The sequence below is a fragment of the Nothoprocta perdicaria genome, unplaced genomic scaffold, assembly GCF_003342845.1.
Source record: "Nothoprocta perdicaria isolate Ctin4 unplaced genomic scaffold, notPer1 scaffold_214, whole genome shotgun sequence".
Classification (NCBI taxonomy): Eukaryota; Metazoa; Chordata; class Aves; order Tinamiformes; family Tinamidae; genus Nothoprocta; species Nothoprocta perdicaria.
The window spans coordinates 480,550-500,366 of NW_020455360.1; the positions used below are offsets into that span (position 1 = coordinate 480,550).

At 43.3% G+C, this 19,817-nt stretch overlaps 1 protein-coding gene across 1 annotated transcript; it reads right to left on the minus strand.

The window, feature by feature from the left end:
• Positions 1-754: 754 nt before the first annotated feature.
• Positions 755-12,904, minus strand: CHRNB4 (cholinergic receptor nicotinic beta 4 subunit). Its single transcript, XM_026038632.1, has 6 exons — positions 12,689-12,904; positions 8,122-8,267; positions 6,851-6,895; positions 6,636-6,745; positions 3,395-4,367; positions 755-1,258 (listed from the first exon to the last, which is right to left on the minus strand). The coding sequence occupies exons 1-6, from the start codon at positions 12,741-12,743 to the stop codon at positions 1,118-1,120; spliced, it is 1,470 nt and encodes a 489-aa protein (XP_025894417.1). The 5' UTR covers positions 12,744-12,904; the 3' UTR covers positions 755-1,117.
• Between the last annotated feature and the right edge of the window lie 6,913 nt (positions 12,905-19,817).

The window sequence follows — 19,817 nt, forward strand, 5'->3', positions numbered from 1 at the left end:
TGGGGCGGTGGGTGCTGAGGTTCCCCCCTCCTCAGGCAAATTGCCTCTTAATGGTGGTGGAATTGCTGTGTCCTGACAGCACCCCAATGAAGAGCTAAAGTTGTTTTAGCCTGAATTTAGCCCAATTTTGCAAGCAGCAAGCTATGTGGGGCAAGGCTGGTGGGTTTATTCCCCAGCAGAAGTCTTGGGCTCTGACCAGTCCTCTGCCAGAGATGTTTCATGTAATTAGCAGTTCAAATGCAAAGCATGAAGGTCTGTTCGTTCTCAGGTGTCTTAACCTCATTCTTTCAGCTGTTGCTTTTTACTCGTCTTCTCTGTTGGATTCTTTTCCGTACAGCTAGTCTTTGTGATTTGTGAAAGTGTCTATGAACCCCACTTAAAAGAGTGGTGAAAGCTGCAGGAACATTTCAGGACTAAATCTGTGTGTAGGAGATTTTCACATTTTATTTATATTTCGTCACTGAACAGCGTATATAAATGTTTGTTAATCACAACTTAATTTGGTCTCTGTTGATCGATCTGCTAGCAGAGATGGCAAGATGAGAAATCCAATAGTGGCACTTCAAAAGTTTGGCTCTGATTTTTGGATTCATCTTAACTATCACATTCAAAGCAGCTAAACAGTAATGATTCCACCTGTAATACTTTTAAAAAACAGATATAAGTAGTTTTGAGGCATTTGAAGGAAATAAATGTCTTGGCAATAGCTTCTTTGTAATATGAGATCTGCAGTGTGGAAACTGCAGCATTCTAAGGAAAGAAAATGTCCTTCCTGAGACAAGGTATATAAAATATCATTTTAATAATCCTAATGATAATCCTGAGCCAAGGTGGCACATTGTACAGTAAAAGCTTTCCTCTGCAATATTAGGGCTTGAAATGATTGGAAAAAAGGGCCAACATATCACCAGAAATAACAAAGTCATTGGAAAAAAATAACTGTTTCTGGATTTTTCCTATCACAATGATCTAGCAGGTCAAATTCCATTTTCCATTCCCCTATTGTAAATCTGATGCAAGAGCAACTCCGTTGACACCTCTCCTGGTTTACTGGAGGAGAACCAAGAGCAGAATGAGGCCCAGCAGCTACGTAAGCATTGGCAATTTTAAATGACAACTAAGGGTTCATGGTAGCTGTGTGGTTTTGAAAAAGTGGCTGCAGGAACAACCCAACTGTCCCCAGGACACAAACGAAGACGAATATCCAGAGAAACAGCCTGTCCACTACCATGGCAACATACTTCCAATCTTCAATGACCTGGAAGAAAAAGCCAATTAAAGATATTAGCAATTAGTTTTATTCATCCCCCTTAGTTCTGCTGACGCTGAATCTTTCTATATGAAATTAACAGGAAGCAAATCTCAAGGATCAGGGAACAAGCTGACTTGAGAGCTCAAGGAGGATTTTTTTCCACATTTGATTTGCACAATTAAGATGAATAATGTAAACATTTCTTTGATATCTCAGGTACAGAGTGTGGTTGAGTGTCTTGTTCTGGTCTAGAAGAACTTGCAATATAATAGAAATAAGTAAACTCTTACCTGAATTTAGTTTGCAGATGCTATTAATCTCCATGGACAATATTTAGTGCTGKTAAACAAAGTTGGCTTCAGGGTTCTTTCCTTATCAAATATCTTAATCAAGAGTTTTAATGCATATTAATACTCTTGCTTTTACTAATATCCCTTTTTCTCTTGCATATGTTGTCTGTGAAAGTCATAGGGCCAGCCTTAGATTTCGTTTGCAAGTTAAAGTGACTATAAACCTATTACTATAAAAGGGAAATATTTTAATCTATTCATTTGCCTCTCAGGAATGGTTATTTTTTCCACTCTCGCTAGTTCTGGTTACCTATAGGACATACTCACCTCAGAGACTTTCCAGTRCTTCTCATTTATCTCATATCAGCCCATTGCATATCTTTTGTTCACTGCACACTTGTAATTCCTACTGCTGCTAATGGGAATTACAGGGGCCTCCTGTAATGACACTATAGATGAGGTACATGAACAGTTGTTATCAGACCATGATAATGAAGGAAAAGCAGGGATTAAAATTGTGTGTCTAGAAAGCAGCAATATGCAGCATCAGAGGGCCTTGTATAAAAGCATCCAATTTATGCTTAATGTATAAAATTCCCTTAAAAATTGCTTTTAATCTCAAATGGATGCTTCATAAATTTTTTTAATATGCAGCATATTCTTGCAAGAGTTTGTGTGCTATTGRAAAATGACTTTTCTCTGCTATGAATCTGCTTCCGTTTGGTCAGCTTTGATATGTGCAAGCCCACATCTAAGGCTAATAGCTGTTTTTCTTTGTTTATATTGGCAGTAATTTCAGTTAATAGAAAATATGAATGACTCAGTAACATGTTCTTCAAGGGACTCCTGCTGGATCTGAAGGCAGATTTGGAGTTTCTTGGGGTTCTTGGCTGAGGAAGGAGAGCACAGGAGGAGCAGAGACCCTCAAATCTGTCTAGGATCTGGGCCTGAACAGTCACGGAGAGGATGTGTGTAGATGTAAGGGTGTTGGTTTGGTGGGTTTTTTTTGTTTGTTGTTTTTTCTCTCTCAGAAACACCAATGCTCGCCTGAACAAAACTCTGAATTTTCTAATTTTTTTTTCCAAGCATTGTGCACTTGGTGTTTATATCAGCGTTAGCGTGCAGCTAGTAGCACATGACTAGGGTATGTGAACATAACAGCAACAGCACAGCTCAAATGATTCCAGGACTTTTCATATCCAGTAGTGTCTGATGTAGCTCACATGGAAGAAGTCTCAGCTCCACTCGCATTAGGAGTTTGATGCTACCCACTGTTTGTCATGGGAAATTATGATAAGCAGCATCTGTTCCTCAATTAAAAACAGGGATCTTAGCCCAGAAAGAGTGTTTGCAGAGGATTTCCTACCCATTTCACTAAATCCTCCTTCTGTGCCTAATTAGGTAAATGAATGCTTGAGCTGCATGGAGATCATTTCTTGGTAATGTGGCCTGAGCATGAGGTGTGTTACACTCATCGAAGACAGTGGGGAAAAAATATTCTTAATAACATACACCCTGATTTGGAACTGAATATTAATTTCTTTCCCTGCCGAGAACTACTTAAATGGAGTGACAGGGCTTTTTCAAGGGTGTTTCTCTGCTTGCTGGGCAACTGACAGTCTATCTTTGTAGGTCATGTTACTTTTCAGGGCAGTATTGATGTTAGCGAACTCTTATTCACCAGGTTCTTTTAATGACAAAAATCTATTTCCTCTTACGAATTATGCCTGAAATCTCTCTCAAAGCATTAAGATGGCTAGGGAGCTGAAATCTCCGTTCTCAAGAAGAGAGATCCCAAGGAAAGCCAGGGATGGCTTCTGGCCAGACTAGGATGATTTCTCATTTTACTTACACTCTGGTCATTGTCATCACTTTTCATGTGTTCTGCTATGAAACTGACTCCATCAATTGCTTCTTGGACTTCAGGAGAAAATTTCGTGGTTGATCTTAACCTAAAATCTTGATGGCTGCTGACATTGTCGAGAGTCTCTGTGACTTTCATATCATATTTTTTGGCGGAGGCTGGGTTCATAAAGTAGGTGGAGTTCTTGTAGAGCTCGGCTGGGTCCATGCATTGGTTCTCGGATCTCGCCCTTTTGCGGTGGCACAGCCTTTGCTGCGGGGAAGCGATTTCTGGGCGCTTCATGAACAGGTAGGCTGGGAGCCTCTTGAGGAACACGAGCTTTACCCAAGGGGGCATGGTGTGAGTGCTTGGGGATCTGTGGTGGACGTTGAGGACGCAGACACTAGTAACTATTGAAAATGTCACTAGTACCATTGTGAACATGAGGTACTTCCCAATCAGGGGAACATCTAGAGATGTTGGAGGGACGATTTTGGAGATCAGCAGCAAGAACACGGTCAAGGCAAGCAGCACAGATATACATAAGGTCATCTTTTCACCACAGTCTGAAGGCAAGTAGAACACCAGAATGGCTAAGGATGTAATTAGCACGCAGGGAATTATAAGATTGATGGTATAAAAAAGAGGCTTCCTTTTAATGATGAAGTCATATGTCACATCGACATAATTGGGGTCCAGGGGGTTCACAGTCCTCCTTCCTGGGAGTGCTACAATGTCCCACTCTCCGCTCGGTGTGAAGTCGTCCATGCTTGCCATGGAAGTTTTAAGCACCATATCAATTTCTGTATGATCGTATGTCCAAGACCGGAACTTTAGTGTGCAGTTCTGCTGATCAAATGGAAAATGCTTAACCTCGATCTTGCAGGCGCTCTTGCAGATAGCTGGGGGCAGCCAGCGAATGCTCCCGTTGTTCTGTACGATCGCATTTGTGTAGAGGGAAACTTCATATGTGCCGTCTGCACTAGAGAAACCAGAAAAAGGAGAAAAGACCAGCAAATGTGAAGGGGCAAAGTGGTTCAACATGGAAAGGATCTGATGTTCTTGGCCCCTAAGTCTCAGTTGTTGTTACAATTAAATTTTAGTAAGGTTTCAGTTTTGAAATCTATTATGTCAGCAGCTATAACCTAATAGGGAGAGTGATGTGTGCATTTGTCCAATGTATATGAAATATTATCTAAAATATAATTTTATAGAATGATTTAATAGGAAGCATGCCTACAGGATTGATGCAAAGAATTCAAAGCATTATATAAATACTTAAAATAACCTATTCTCCCTGAAGGCTAAAAGAAATGAGGTCTTCCAATACTGAGATGCAGGTACCTTTAGTCTGGAACACGACCATTGCTAACAGCACATGTTAACACTCCTGAATGACTTGCAGGAGGAAATAAGGATGAGCAGTGTTAGAAATGGAGGGAGATTGTAGGCAGAGGAAATGTAATTATATGGGTTATAACTTACTGCATCACTCCAGTTAATGTTTGTTCGTTACAAAACCAGAACAGAGAAGCCACGGGGTTCTTGGTTCCCACAGACAGTCTTGCTTTTGTACCTGCTCCAAATGCTGAACTTCTACCAGAAGAGTCTCCTAGGTTATGGTGGGTCATTCAATTCGGGGAGAAGATCATTACTGATCGGTAGTCAATTCTGGTCTGGTCTTTCTGGACAGACATCACTTTACTAGTAAGTCGCTTGGTTGCTATGTTAGACTGCAGAAGTGAGTCTGGACCACTTAGATCCTACCAGCTTTCTTTTTGATGAACAGATGCTTCCTTAAAGAAATGCCCCTGAAAGACAGTCAGTGCCTTATGTGCAGAAATGCCAGACCAAGCTCACTGTAAGTGTAAGCAAATAAAGTTCAGCAGACTCTGATTAAGTAGCAGCAGATTCTGATTAAGTAGCACCCCTGTAGGCCATTGGAAAAGTAGTTGCTGCTTAATAGTTAATATCGAGCCTAATGAAGTGCATATTTGTTGAGACGGTGCCGTGAAAAGTAGAACTTTTTCAGCATAAGTTTGGGTGGCTTTATGTATTTTTTTTAATGTATTTTTAAGCAGGATGCAGGGCCAGGTTGCTTGGCCATCTCGGTACCTTCCGCATGTGCTGTTCCCAGTTGTGTGTAGGACTGTAGTTGGTGCTGCCCTTAGTGTGGCCTTGAACTCTGCCAGGGAAACAGTGTCAGCAGGAGAACGTCACCGGGTGAATGTTTCCGTGAAATGACCTTCAGCTAAAATTTTAACTTGCAGCTTTGTACTAATGTAAAAATCAATTATAGTGAGGCTAAAAGCTTCTCCGTTTTCAAGAAGTCTTTTTAAACTGTTCCTTCCCCTTCTTGTAATCCACTAAATGATGCCATTTGGGCAGTAAGCAAGAAGGAAGCCAGGGAGGGACACAGTTTAGCAGAATAGGATTTGCCAAGGCAGAGTACATACTAATCCACTGGCTGAATTATTTTGTGACTAATACAATAGTTTTGAGTATTTAAGTATTTCTTAAATCTCATTTCTAGTGGGAGGATTCCAAAGACTTAACTCAGCTATATATAAACTTCCRAGGTTTCCCATCTGTACATGTTCCTAAATCATCATGTTTTCAAGAATTTGATGTTTTTTAAAATGTCATGAGTTGTGTGTGTATATATATACACACTACTATATATATAGTGTGTGTGTGTATATATATATACATAGAGAAAACATGAATATATATTTTTATATAAATATATATCCCCAAGACTTGGTGTCATTTCCTTTAAGACTTTGTCAAAGTGTTCATAACAAACTATGAACTCTTGGCACCAAGCTGTTTGTCTGAAAGAAGCACTGAGCTGCACTGCAGCTCCCAGCCTTTCTGCCTCTCTGTGCTCTGAAGCACCAAGGTTTTATGCTGACAGATTTATTTTGCATTCATGTAATTGAATTCATGCTTTATGAAAACAGGCTGTAATCTGGCTTTGAAAATGAGAATTAACTCATGGAGCTCTGGTGCTTGTGAACTTAGCAACGGTCTCTCTAACTAGAGACTTGACTCTAACTAGAGCCCTGATTTTAGTCAAATTATCTTTGTGGCCAGTTCCTCTCACTCAGATATAGTGGCAAAAAGTTTCCAAATTCAATTTCAGAAGATACCAGGCCCACCTGACTGGTTCTGTCACGGGACTGCTTGCTTCCTGTTGCATGGTTAGTTTTTGCTCGCTATCTGTTTGAACTACACAAGGTTTACTTACTTGTTGTAAAGTACAATGTCTGGCAGCCAGATGTGTTTTGCAGGTATCCTCAGCTTATTTATCCCTTCGTAGTCGGAGGGCTTCCAGGCCAGGCGGTAATCAATCCACTCCTAGGAGAGAAATGGGATGGTGATGATGGGCATATCCTGACCAGCGTGCACACCAAGGAGAGCAGTGGTGATTGTGCATGGCAGGAGCCTTGTGGGCCTGCTCACCTGGTTCAGCCACACGTTTGTAGTCATGATCTGCTCCCGTTCGTTCTGCAGGAGAGAAAGAAAAGTTGTCCTCTAAAATGTTTGCTTTTATTGCAGTAGTAAATGTTTTTAGTTGGGTCTCAAGGAGTTTTCCAGCTGCACAAAATAATTTTGTTTAATGTATTTCAAGTTAAGTATTTCTCTGTTGGCTTTGTATGGCAGGGGTTTTGCTAAGGGCTGAAATAGGTCAGAGAGTCAGGAGGATTTCTACAAGGGGAAAAAAGTTAATTCTCTGACACTGGAGTTGCTTGATAGTGTCTGTAAGATGCTGTTTTTCTCTAAAGAGTGCAGATGCAGCAGGATAGGGACTGGGTCCTTGCCCATGTGTCCGCTCTGATGCGGCTGCTGATCCTTGGGGCCTGCAGGGATGAGACACCAACCTCTGCCCAGCCCTGGCAGTCAAGGAGGACCCGTGTTGGTGCCTGCAGTCTGCAGGGCGAGGAGCATCTCTGCTCTTCCCTCCTCCAGGAGACAGGGAGCACTTGGCCTAGAGCTGTCCCATGTACAGCGCAGTCCCTGCTTTTTGCCTCAGCCTCCATGTGTGTGCAAGAGCATATCAGCTTGTACAGCTTCCCTGAACTTTCATTAGTGTCTTTCACTTTTCCTGTTGAGTTTCAGAATAAAAATTATATACAGCTCTTAAACTTTACTCACTGGCCCGTTGATGGCAAGGGGGCTGCCCTCTATAGCCCGCTTGCACTCAGGGAGCGAGCAGCAAAGTTAGAAACCCACATTCATGAAATTCTTCCTACTTGTGTCATGGATCCTGTTCACACTGCAGTTAATGCTAAAATCTCCCTTGACATCAAGGTGAATATTTTTGCCTCATAGGAGCTGTATAACACATGTTGACTTCATGAGTGGAAAGGTCTTTTGGACCCACTGAAGTCAAAGTTACTGAGTATGAAGAGCTGCTCACATGGCAGTTGATTTAACCGTGTTGAGCTGTTCCAGTCACAACTAGCTTTTCTTCTATTTACAATATGAGGGATGTGGAAGGAGTGTTTTTTAATCAATGCAGTTTTATTAGCTGAAGATCTTGCCACTCTCCTTTATTGCATAATACATCTCCTATTGTAAATCTCAAAAAAATCACATGTATGGGCACTGCCTACTAAATGCTTTTATGTAAGGTGGAAAGTAAGAGGGGCATAGTAATACCAGTATGACTTTCAGTTAGACTTCTGTGCAGATAGTAATGAATTAAAAGGAACAGCCTAATTTGAGCTTACCACACTGATGAGCTGTGCCAGGGAAACCTGCAGTTCTATAGATACCAACTGGGACGAGTTGACAGCTGGACGAATTAACTTATTGTACCTGTCAGGACTCAGTAGGTGGTTCATTAGCTTTTCTTCAGCGTCGGCCGCGGTGCTTCCTGTAAAACATCACATAACAGGACTGCAGAAAGGAGAGCAAGTGACACGACATGGGGAGCACAAGGTTCCTGTGCATTGGGATATCTTCTTGAAGTAATTATGGCTTTTGGTTTTCTAAAGTCTGTAGGCTTGTGTGAACAGAAAGGGTAAGTCCCTAGCACTGATGCCTCTTTTGCTGAAGCTGTCTTTCACAGAGCACAAATCAGGCAGATAAATCAGAGCCATTTGTTTTCTTTTTAAAATGTAAAACTCAAGTTGATAGATACTTTTGGCAGTATGTTCAGAAATAGAAACTGGAAGAAAACTACCCTTTTAATAACAAAAGGAGAAGATTTCAAAGATCCAAAGTCAGGGAGTCTGGCTGTGACTTCCCTCTTTATTGTCGTAGGAGACAAAGGGAGGCTCTGATCTGTGTAGTGAAAAGCCAGGGTATGTGCTGCAGACTTTTATAATGATGGGGAGCTCTTTGATAGCCAGTGTTTCATAAGCATGCTATTTGAAAACCTGAGACACTCTGTAAAAGGCAGCCTTCTGATATGGGAAGCAAAGCTTGAATTACAGACTCGCACATGTTATGAATCCTAGACGGCCAGAGCTGGATTTCAGTGACTGCGGGGTAGAGTATGTGCAGGGTCTCAGGTGGTCAGACAACCCTGAGCATTCCCCTTGCAGCAGAATGGCTCGTGGCACAGCTCCAGAGGTGGCTGCATCTGCTTGTGCTTTCTAAAGCCATTTGACTGGAATTTGCAGATAGTATTGACTGTGTTACAGAATATAAAGCAGTAAATTCTTCTCAGTTGCCTGTCTTAATAAATTTAGGGATCAAACAGAACCAGTTCACCAGTGCTCAGTGACACTTAGCTGAAGTCCTGGTTTCACCCTGCCAACAGTACTGACCCATTGCAGGAGACACTCTGCTGCATGCAGCATAATTGTGTTGTGTAACAGCTGTCAGTGATGGGCACAGGGGTCAACAATAGATTTCTAGTCAAGCCGTTAGAAAAAGCATTCTTTGCATATGTTTTGCATATGTATATGCACATGTTCTTCCCATGACGTATTTAGTTAGGGGCCAAAAGGGCACCTGGTCCCACCCTAGAAACTGCACAGGAGAGGAAAGGGTCCCTGCAGGGGACTTGTTTCACTGCTCCCTAAAGCAGGTGCATGGAATAAAAAGCAGTGGCCCTTTGGCCCTGCCAGTAATCTAAATTTGCGGTATGTGAATTTGATGTGTTGCTTATGTTGCGACATGAGGTGCAGAGAAAGGCAGACTGCAACAGGCCGGGATCACATAGGCAGCCAAAGCCTGGGTGCGTTTCTGGGGGGTGGCCAGTTCCCACCTTAACTGGGCATCAAGTGTCTGCGGGAAACAAGCCACTCTTGAGGCTTAGTGCTTCTGAATTCCACTCATCTTAAGAAAAAATTGTAAGAAGTTCTTGTTTCTGAGGCAGTAAGGGAGGCATAAAAGAAAAATTATCTCAGAGATTTTTCGCATCTAACAATTGATTTTACCCAGGCTTTGTGGACAGGTTGAGATAAGCACCAGACTTGCTTTATTTCTTTGAAGACCAGTGTGCAGTTCAGCAGGGGAACCCAAGTCTGCCACATGTAACCGTATCACTGTAGCTCAGAACTGACTTCTCAAGGACAGCCCAAAGCCCCTGGAAAAACCAATTTGAATGAATCTGCCTGCACTAGTTTAGTTGGGTTGGGCTTGATTGACACTTGCCTTGCACCTCCGTGGAGTTGCAAAATGCTCAGCACCCTGTGATCGTTTAATACAACATTCGTTCTCAGCCTAAGCCTGCCTAATCAAAAGCTTGTCAAGCTGGAGCTACGCTGATCCTTGCTAAGCTCTGGGCTTTGTTTTGTCTTGGATATTGCAACTAAGATAAATTTGGTGCTGTGAATAAAATGGGCCTGCACCTGAGGACTGAATTGTTGTGCATTTGTAAGGATGGACAAAATGCCCCGTGGCTGCTAAGGATGGGATCTCTGTTTAAGTTATTTTATTGATTTCATTTCAACAAACATTCTCTGTGTTATATGTTTAAGGGACAGAAACAGCCTGCTGTAATTCAGAGCCAAATAGAAATGTCATTTGACTTGATTTATACAGTGATGTTAGAGTGCTGCTAGCAGAGTGAGTTCTTGTTGAATATGTGAATTCTTAATTATTGATTTTTCAAATAACGCATCCCTTTAAGAAATGCCATGCTACTATTAAGAAGGGTTCTTGGAATTAATTATTAGTTATATGACTACCCTGCCAGCCCAAACTTTAAATAACTTAATCCCCTGCAGTGAAGACCCGAGGCTGCTGTGGCCTCGCTCGGGGTTTCCAGCACCACGAGATGGCAGCAGCCCCGCGCCAGGACGGCTGCTGGCCCCGGCTGCCCCGAATAACGCGTAAAACCCAGTGCGTTGTTCTTAGAATCCACTTCCCGTTTCCAGTGCGCATATTGGCCAGATGGCACGTAATGAAAACAAAGTTACCAGGCATGCGAAGTTGTCTTTATATGTATTCCAAAGTGGTAGTGACGGTGCATTTGAAAATTCTTTTCCCCCAGGAGCTGGAAGAAATGCAAACGTGCTTCTTTCCCTGTCAAATCTGTTGTGTTTTTTTTTTTTTTTTTTTTTTTCTCAAATAGCAGTAATCTCCAGAAATGTTCCAGAGGGCAGACAAGTGCTTTTAGAAGTGATTTTAACAAGATTGATGAAGCAAGTCCAAATCGGGGGCGGTGTATTTTTACATAAGAAGAACAGCAATCGGAAAACCACAGAGAGGTGGATCTTGAGCTAGGTGAATTGCCTGTGCTTCACTGGACACGCTTCACATCTGCTCCATAACAGAGAGAGCAAATTGCAGCCTTGCAGTGCGCGTTTCTGCTATAAGTTTTTCTCTACTGGGGTATAACCATAAAAAAAAAAAAAAAAAAAAAAAAAAAAAGCTTCAGGATCCTTCCTATTTCACGCTAGAAAAAGCAAAAACGCAGACTTGATTTGGTCATCAATGCAAAAAATCCCTTTTACACGATATAATTTTAAAATACAAAATGATGCGAGTACTCATTCTGTGTTATGCTGGTTGTTTTCAGAATGTGGTGACAAATACGTTGGAGTGATTTCCACAGAACAGAGTAAGGAGAAATATCGACAAACACAGGCAAGTGCACTGTCTACATTGTAAAAGTTAACATAAAGCATCTTTCTTCCGTTTCCCTGACTTCATTTGTTTTAATATATGTTGAGTCACGTTTAGAAAAGATATATTATGCCATGTGTTGTCATTTCTATTCTTTCTTCCCTCTCAAATGACTTGTGTGGACAACGGTGCCATACCAAGTTTCCGGGAGTAATTAGGATAAATCAGATAGGGTGCAGCACTAAGACGATTCTCATATTCTCTGAATTACTTGATGACGTTAAGTCTCAGCATACTCTGGAGTATAATGATTTATATAGCCTCCTAGAACAATGCACACTGGTGTGGAACGCTCGTTCTAGTGAAAGAAGTACTGATTTTACTGTATTTTAAATATATTTTTATTTTCCACACTACAGTTAGTGCAAATGAAAAGCATTACCTATGAGTTTCCAAATGCGTAATCTAAAAGTCAAAAGTAGGCGCTTACTCTTCAGCTTTTATAAAGCAGATGTTTTCTAAGGTTGCCCTTCAGTAATTGAAGAAGCAAAACAGGAGTGGGATGAATAAATAAATACAGGAAAGCTGTGATTCTGCCTCAGTTCACTTTCTGCCACTTCCACTCTGCACACTTCAGTGGCGTCTCTCCCTGGGAAGAGCCTCCCTTGGTAAATGCACAATGTTTTATGCTGCTGTCAGGCTGTGCCTGTTGGCTAAAATATATACAAGAAATCCTGGCAAGGTAAAGAAAATGTTCATAATGTATGCTTTTCTTTGTTAAGCATATATTTACATATTACAGTTTAATTTCAATACTGCTGCATATTACTTATGAGACAATTAGGAAGTAAGAACTTTGCAAAATACACAGCTCCTAGAACTTCAGTCAGTAACTGCAGAGGGATGAGAGCCTTCTCATTTATGGTTCGTGCCCTGTTGTCCATCTTTGATTTTTCACTCTCCCCACAGTCCCTGCTTTTCCCATCACATGCGACCCTGGGAGCATCTAAAGGAGCTTCCTTTAGTGATCGTCACTGTCATCTCCTACTGTTTGCCATTTTATAGGCAACTTACTGTCTGTCCCTATGCATCATAGTGGATTTGGTGATACCAAGCAAGCCAGAAACAACAAAATAATCTACTTCATGCATCTTAAAGTCTGCAGACCCCTGTGATGACAGTTGCAAATGTTAGAGCTGAAACCACACTCCTCTCCTCTTGCCCCAAAAGCTGCCACTGTTCTGCAAACTGTATCTGAAAGGAAAGCTCACTTACCGTTCGCATAAAAGGAGACCACTACAAAGAGGAGGAGGGTGCAGGTATTCCTCATGGCAATGACAAGCAGTAGATTAGTGTCCCTTCCTAAAGACAGCTGGCAAGAGGCTCTGCTGCTACGGTTGCACAAGGAAGAGATGTAAAAGCAAACCTGAACCTTGGAGGTATTGAATCCCTGGAAAGAGACAGACAGTAGGACCTGGCAGGAGCATTCGGCAAAGTGGAGTTTTCATGAGCATAGTGGTCCCTCCCCCTTTGCAGCTGTTTAAAGAGCTTTGTGGAGAGGAAAAGCACATAAGAAGAGGGAGCATAATGTGATAATGTTGAATAGGAGGAAATGAAAGAGCAAGCTAAGGAACTGGATCGGCAAAACGTAACTGCTTAATCCTTGCTACTAGGTAACATTTAGAAGGCTTTCTGGTTAGCAAGCGCAGGGCGTGGGGATGGGTGTGTGGGAAGAGCTGGAGATAAGCTTGTGCCATAAGCTCTGCTATGAGTGTCGTGTCTGTGAACTGTAGCCCTAGCAAAGGGTCCTTATCTGTGCCGAGAGAAAAAGTTGATTCCCTGCTGCTGACCCCTTTCCACTCCAAGCCCCATGCTGGACGTGAGCTGTTAAAACCAGAGCCTTTTGGGAGCAGGAGGAGAAGAATGGGGAATTTGTTCTCATTAGCATTTGACAGAGATTTTGAAAGAAAGCTAAAACAGCCTGTTGAGAAATGGCAACTCTACTCATAAAGACACTCCCGAGGAAGATTAGAGAAATTCTATGGGAGTCATCCTTTACAGCTGAAGGATTCAGCAGAATATAGTTATCCTGTGTTTGGGATGTGCTGTGGGGAGATACGTGTGGAAGGAATGGAGGAGAACTTATGTGCCCTTTGCAAGCACTGCGAGATGGTCTGGAATTCGTATATAGAAAGCAGATGCTAATCTTTTAATATTGTTCTGTCTGCATACGGAGACTCCTCTCTGCTTTAGTTGGCCGCGGAACGCAGATCTGCTCTCATCCCATCTCCCAGCAGGCCAGCACCATTGGCTGGGACGGAAATATTCCTGGTTTACCAAAGTGATTTATGTGTCTGCCAGATCCTTTATCTTTACTTCTGCATCTGTTATGGTTGTTTTCTGAGTTGAAGTGTTTGGAGCAGGTCCTCTGCTGCTGTTTTTAGGCAAGCTGTCAGTATAAGGTCGAGCAATTCATTACTTTTTGCCTAACCATTTAGCAGCTGTCTTTTCCCACTAATTAACTGTGTTGCAGCTTTACTGACTCCAAAGGAGCATAACAGCCCATCAAGAAAAAAAAGCTCTACTCTAGTTCTGGATAGTTATGATCTCCCTTTCCTCCTTTAAGCAGCCCCTTGAGCGTTTTGGGCTCTTTTGTATAGGGGAAGGGAATTGATTCACTAAATCAAATGGAAAAGCAGTGGCTGCTTGGATTATCCTTGGGTAAAACAAGCTGCTACAAGTCAGCCTTGCTGAGGCTTGTGTTGTTGCTTTCCCTTATTCTGAAAGCTCAGTATTCCAAATCCTCTGGCTTCTCAGCTGTGGTTTTAAAAAGCTCACAGGCATCTACCATGATAAGCCTGTCTTGTACATTCTCACCTTTCTCCTGCTTGTCTGCAGTCTCAAGTAATTTCTGTTAGTCTACCTCAGTTATACTCTCAGGTTTTAACTCTTTGAAGTGTAGGCTTCTTCTAACTATTAAACTTTTATATACTTTGCTTATAGATGAGTTTTTAATTCCTTTTTATTGCTCAAGTGTTATGTAAACAACTCTGATGCTGAAATTTTCACTATATAAGACCATGTAAGAATTGGACTATGTAAGAATTGGTGCTTAATGGTATCTGTATACTCCAAAAAAATTCATAGCACAAAAATCCTATTTCTTTGATCTTTAACTTTACTAACACAAACGTGCTGTTGTTTTTGCTTATTCTACTGACTGGCCCTGAACCTGCACATTATTTTAAATCTTTCTTTTGTGTGTATGCTTTCATTGCGTGCTTTTTTTACCTTCTGATTCACTATCCATTAGCTTAAATTGATTTACACAGAAGTCAGAGTTCCTACCTCAAAAGAGTATGGGAAGTACAGAGTAAGAGATGGTTTTCAGTAAGAAAAGCAGAAGAACAGTCACTGCGTGGACATCTGCTTAAATGAAAAGAGCCAATGAATTCTAGTGATGTGAATGGACTAACTGCAATGAAAATAAAATACTATTTCCCTGCTTTTCCCCAGTTTCAGCTTTTGTGGTATTGAGGGAATTGCTTGCAAGGATCTATGCATTTCTGTTCAGTTACTGGGGGTGCAGTTGAGCAAAATGCCAGTCTGCTGGGGCAGAAAGACCACATCTGTTTCTCTGTTTGTGCTCTCTGCTTTCTGAGCTTTTTCTCCTCAAAGGCAAATTCTCCGTCTGCCAACATAGCCTTTGTGCTTTGGCCAGAGTCATAGGAGTAGCAGAGGTGTAGGCCTCGAAGTCACTGCGCTTGTGTCACCTCCCCTGCTTGATGATTGAGAGCTGAATAAGGTCTCAATCCGAGGTCTAACAAAGCCAATGGGGATTGCTTCACCAAAGAGATCAACTGACGCAGAGCCAAAGGATTGCAGGTAACCGCATCACAGAATATCTGGGTTGGAAAGCTTCTCTGGAGACCATCTGGTCCAACGACCCTGTTTAAGCACGGTCAGCTAGGGTGGCTTGCTCAGAATCACGTCAAGTCAGGGACAGCCTGGCAATCTGTTCCAGTTTCAACTATCCCTGCAATAAAAACTCATTTTCTTATATTCAGACAGCATTTCTTGTGATACCCGTTGCCCCCGTCCTGTTGCTGGGCATCGCTGAGAAGAATCTGACTCATTTCTTTATCCCCTCCCATCAGGTATTTATTTGCAACACCCGAATAGAAGGAAAACTGCTTTCCTGAAGTCCAGTGTTATGAATTTCCTTGCAAGATCCTGAATTGCAGCTTTTGTGGTCGCTGCAGCCAGGGGCAGCACTGACTTCCACCTCTCTGACCAGTTCTTCCTTGTTGGTGCTGTGCCTGCTTGTGCCCTGCTGTGGTGTCCTCCAGCAGGCATCAGGGTGGGTAAAGCCCACCATGAGGACCAGGGCCTGCAGATGTGCAGATTCTTCGAGTTGCCTGGATAGGGTGGTCCGTAGCGGACACCCACTGCATTGTCACCCATTTAGGTCTGTCTATTCATCGTGACCCAAAAGCTCTCTAATCACTCACCAGTTGCAGCTTTTTGCTGCTGAAGTGAAGAGGGGCAGTGAGAATGGACACCTGATGGCCAAAGTTGTTTCTCCTCTCTCTGGCAGTGTCCTCCCTCTGCCATTCACTTGCATTCAGTTCTACTGACAGATCACTGAAGTTCTTTTTTGATCATTTGTGCTACATGTTGCTTTTCCCACCAGGATATTGCAGGATTCTCTTTGGCCATTAAGTTATGCAGCTGAAATGAAAGATCTTTACAGGCTTTGTGTGTTAATGTGCTGTGCAAACATGGGAATAGTGGGACAGAGAGCCACCCCCCTCAGCTGGCTGAATGGCTGCTGCTACTGTAAGGCTTTCCTAACCCTAGGGTCTTAGAGCTGTGAGGTGCATAAGAAATGCAAGATGTCCAAGAAAATTGGCAGGTACTTTTTGAGGATTTGTTACGGTGATTTCAAGTTGCCATTTACATTAGGAAAGAACCAGTGAGAGATGCTGGAGCTTCCAAAGCTGAAGCAGCCTGGGGCACAGCTGGTCTCCTTAATGAGACAGATAGGGGAAAATATATTTCTCTTATAAGGAAAGCGTTGCAAAAATAAATAGTTCCAGGTGGAAAGCCACAGTAGTGGTGACACTGAGATGAAGCTCAGGGTAGAGCTTGTGGCTAAACTGACTTGAAAAGGGACTTCAGATGAGCTTGTTAAGTCCTGGCCTTGCGGAATGCGTGGGGCTGACTTACTGTTGTGCTAGTGGAACAGCTGTCACTTTCTGCTTGAAAATAGCTACAGAAAAATGTCACTTAGTGGCAAACTTTGTGTTTTTCTAGCACCTTCCATTGAGTCAACTTTAATGGTACCCGTCAAGATCCTGGCTGACCTCATCAATGTCAAAAGCTGCTTTGCTCTGCTCTCTGCTCAGTTGAAAAAATGSAACTTCTTGTGAGTATCTCCTCTGCTGCAAATATCCAACTTGGCCTCCTGCAGGTAACGTTCAAGTTTTTCCCAGTTAGCACTCTCTAAACAAGCTCATTACAGGGCAAACTTTCTGCATTTCTGCTATTTTCCTCCCTAAAAATGCATTTACAGCCTTGCAAAGTTCCTTTGGAGGTGTGTGATACCAAAACCAGGCCAAACTGGTGCCAGAGCCATTCTGGTGCAGTTGTCACTGGAGTAGGTTTTCCTGGTGCAGCTTCGTTTAGCAGAGCTGCAGTGTGTCCCCAGGCAGAGACAGCAGGGCAAAACACAACCGTGATGCCGTGATTCCACTCGTGTCAGTCGTATGAGCCCAGCCTCATCTTCTCCTATGAACACCACTGAATTTTCCCGCGAATAACAGCCTCTAAGGGTTTAAACAATGATCATGTTTTATGTTAGTGCCTGATATGCCACCACCCTGGAATCTGCACCAAACCCACAAAATGTTCCAAAGAGTTCTCACTAATAGCAATGACAGCGACGAGAATGCAAATGATGCATACACATGATTCAGTGGATGTGATTCTGTCTTTTTTTTTCCAAATATGAATCAGTATGGATCTCAAAAATGTCTTGGGACATTTTTGTCCCAACAAAACATTTTTGTTCTACGTTTTTGTTCCAACAAAAAGAAGCCTTGCATTGCTGTGGCTTTCACCCATGTGTATTTCTCCTCTTGAGGAGGTTTTGGCTTGTCCCTAAATATACAGCAGAACAGGTAAAGCAGCAGCTCCGCAGATCTTTGAGAGGATTCAAGCTCTGGAAGGGATGCAGAATGCTCTGTCATGAAGCTGGCCTGGCAGTGATCCTTGGTAAGGACTAATGGCCATAAAAGTCCTCTTAACTTTTAATTTTTTTCCCCCGTAAAAGCAAAATCCCAGATGTGGCCAGAGTGCTAAATACATCTTGAGCAATAACCTGCATTATCAGTGTCTCACAGTGAGGATCATTAAAATCACATTAAGGGCTGACACAAGCCCATTAGAGGGCTGGGGACTGACTGCACTTCCCGCTTCCAGTTTTCAGGCCTCTGCAGTGCCCAGCCGTGCAAAGGTTATCACTGAGATTCCTTTTCCTTTTGAAAAAGGGAATTAAAATCCAGCTTCATATTCAGGTTTAACAGAAGGCTCTGCTGGAGCTGGTCTGTGTCACTGGTGTTGTTGCCAGAGCTGTCTCATTCTGTGGAGCCAACGTTAGTCCAGCAGAAAAGCTTCCTGCAGCCCTCACCAAGGGTGAAATGGGCAACCAGGCAGCAGCTGGAAGCACAGAAATTCATAGCAGAAGTCCTCTGGTCCCATTTTTGGTGAGACAACTGAAAGCCTACTGTGCTCTTGACACCGGGCCTCCTCTGGGGCATGGACAGCGCTGGCTCCAACTTGCAAAGCGTGGCATGTATTTGATCTCTCTGAACTCTTTGAAAATGAAGGGCGTTAGGGGTGAAGAAGCGAGGCCGGGCTGGATGCCCAGGGCACSTGGACTGGCCGCTGTGCCTGTGTTCAGGGCCGGCTGGGCCGAGCGCGGCTTCCAGAGGCAGCCTGTGCGGCTCCTAGAAGGCTCCGGGAGCCGCGTCGGTGGCCGCCTCGCCGCTAAAAATCCTGAACTAGGAAGCAAAGAGCCGGCAGATGGCAACGTGGAGCTGGCTGCTAGTGCACGTGGGGCAAGAATAACATGAGAGCGATAATGGAAGATGATGCGGGATAATGAACAAATTCCCTGTGCTTGGCTTTGCAAATTAATTATCTGTATATTGAGTAACAAAGAATTTTGTAGAGCCATATGCCTGAAAGCTTGTCTGCTTGCTTTTCCTGATTATTTCTTGAACATTGGTTCATCGGAAAAAATGAAAGAATGGGAAATCATCTATAAAACCATCCTGGATAACATGCATTCTCGTTTGGTTTTCCAAGGCAAAACCAAAGCTCCCTAGTTCACCAGAAACCAGAATCCTATTATTTGTGTTGCGCATCAGTATATGCTCAATAGAGGGGTATGAGCCTTGGAAGACAGATACTTCTATTGCCTTTTTTTTTTTTTTTCCCCTTTGTAATCTAGAGCAAGAATTGAACTTGAATTTTGCTTTTTAATGATCTGAGTCTCTTAAARCTGTTTCAATGTCCCAAATTGCAGTCCTCTTCTACGCCTTACCCATCATGCCACCGCAAAATTGGTTATTTCCATGTCAAGGGAAGCAGTTCCTTCTGTCTATTCGTATTTGGTTTTCATCAGCTCCTTTAGTGCCTCTGGTTCCATCATCTGCACTGTGCGGAAAGCAATAATTTGTGCTGACACGATCTAACTCCCCCCGAAGAAAAAATATGTTGCATATCACCAAGCAAAGGGAGAAATTTATCTATAATTTAGAACAATAATGGGGTTTAATTCACAGAGTCTCGCAGCATCTTGCACGCTGGCAGGCTGCGCAGTCATTAGCAATGCCTCCATGCCCTGTTGCGTGGATATGATGCGTTGTGACTCGAAGGAAATCGTTACAAGCACCTCGGGTTCGTAACTGCTTCTGGCGGCTGTTGTCCCTCGTGGCGCTTGTGCTTGTGAGCACTCGGGAGAGGTTTGTTTCTCGTGGCGCAGAAGAGCACGCGAATATTGGGGGCTCCGCGTGTTGAGAGGTGAGGATGCTCGTTGGCGAGGCGCAGCCTGCAGCACCCTGATCCCTTCGTGGTTCTGTGGGGCTCAGCAGCCCCCCGGCCCGTGCTGATGCTGCGCGGGTCTGGGCGCTCCAGCTTGCTCCAGTTTCCCGGCAYGTGCCGGGTGCCTGGCTGCAGCTCCGCGGGGAGCGCGTCCAGCAGCATCTGCGGTGTCAAACCTCCGCGGGCGCCACGCTGCACAGCTGCCCCGAGCACCCAGAGCTGCCGCCGAGGACAGGCGATCCCCATGCGGGAGGTGACACCTTGTGTCCCATAAGGAAATCCAAATCACAAGTGC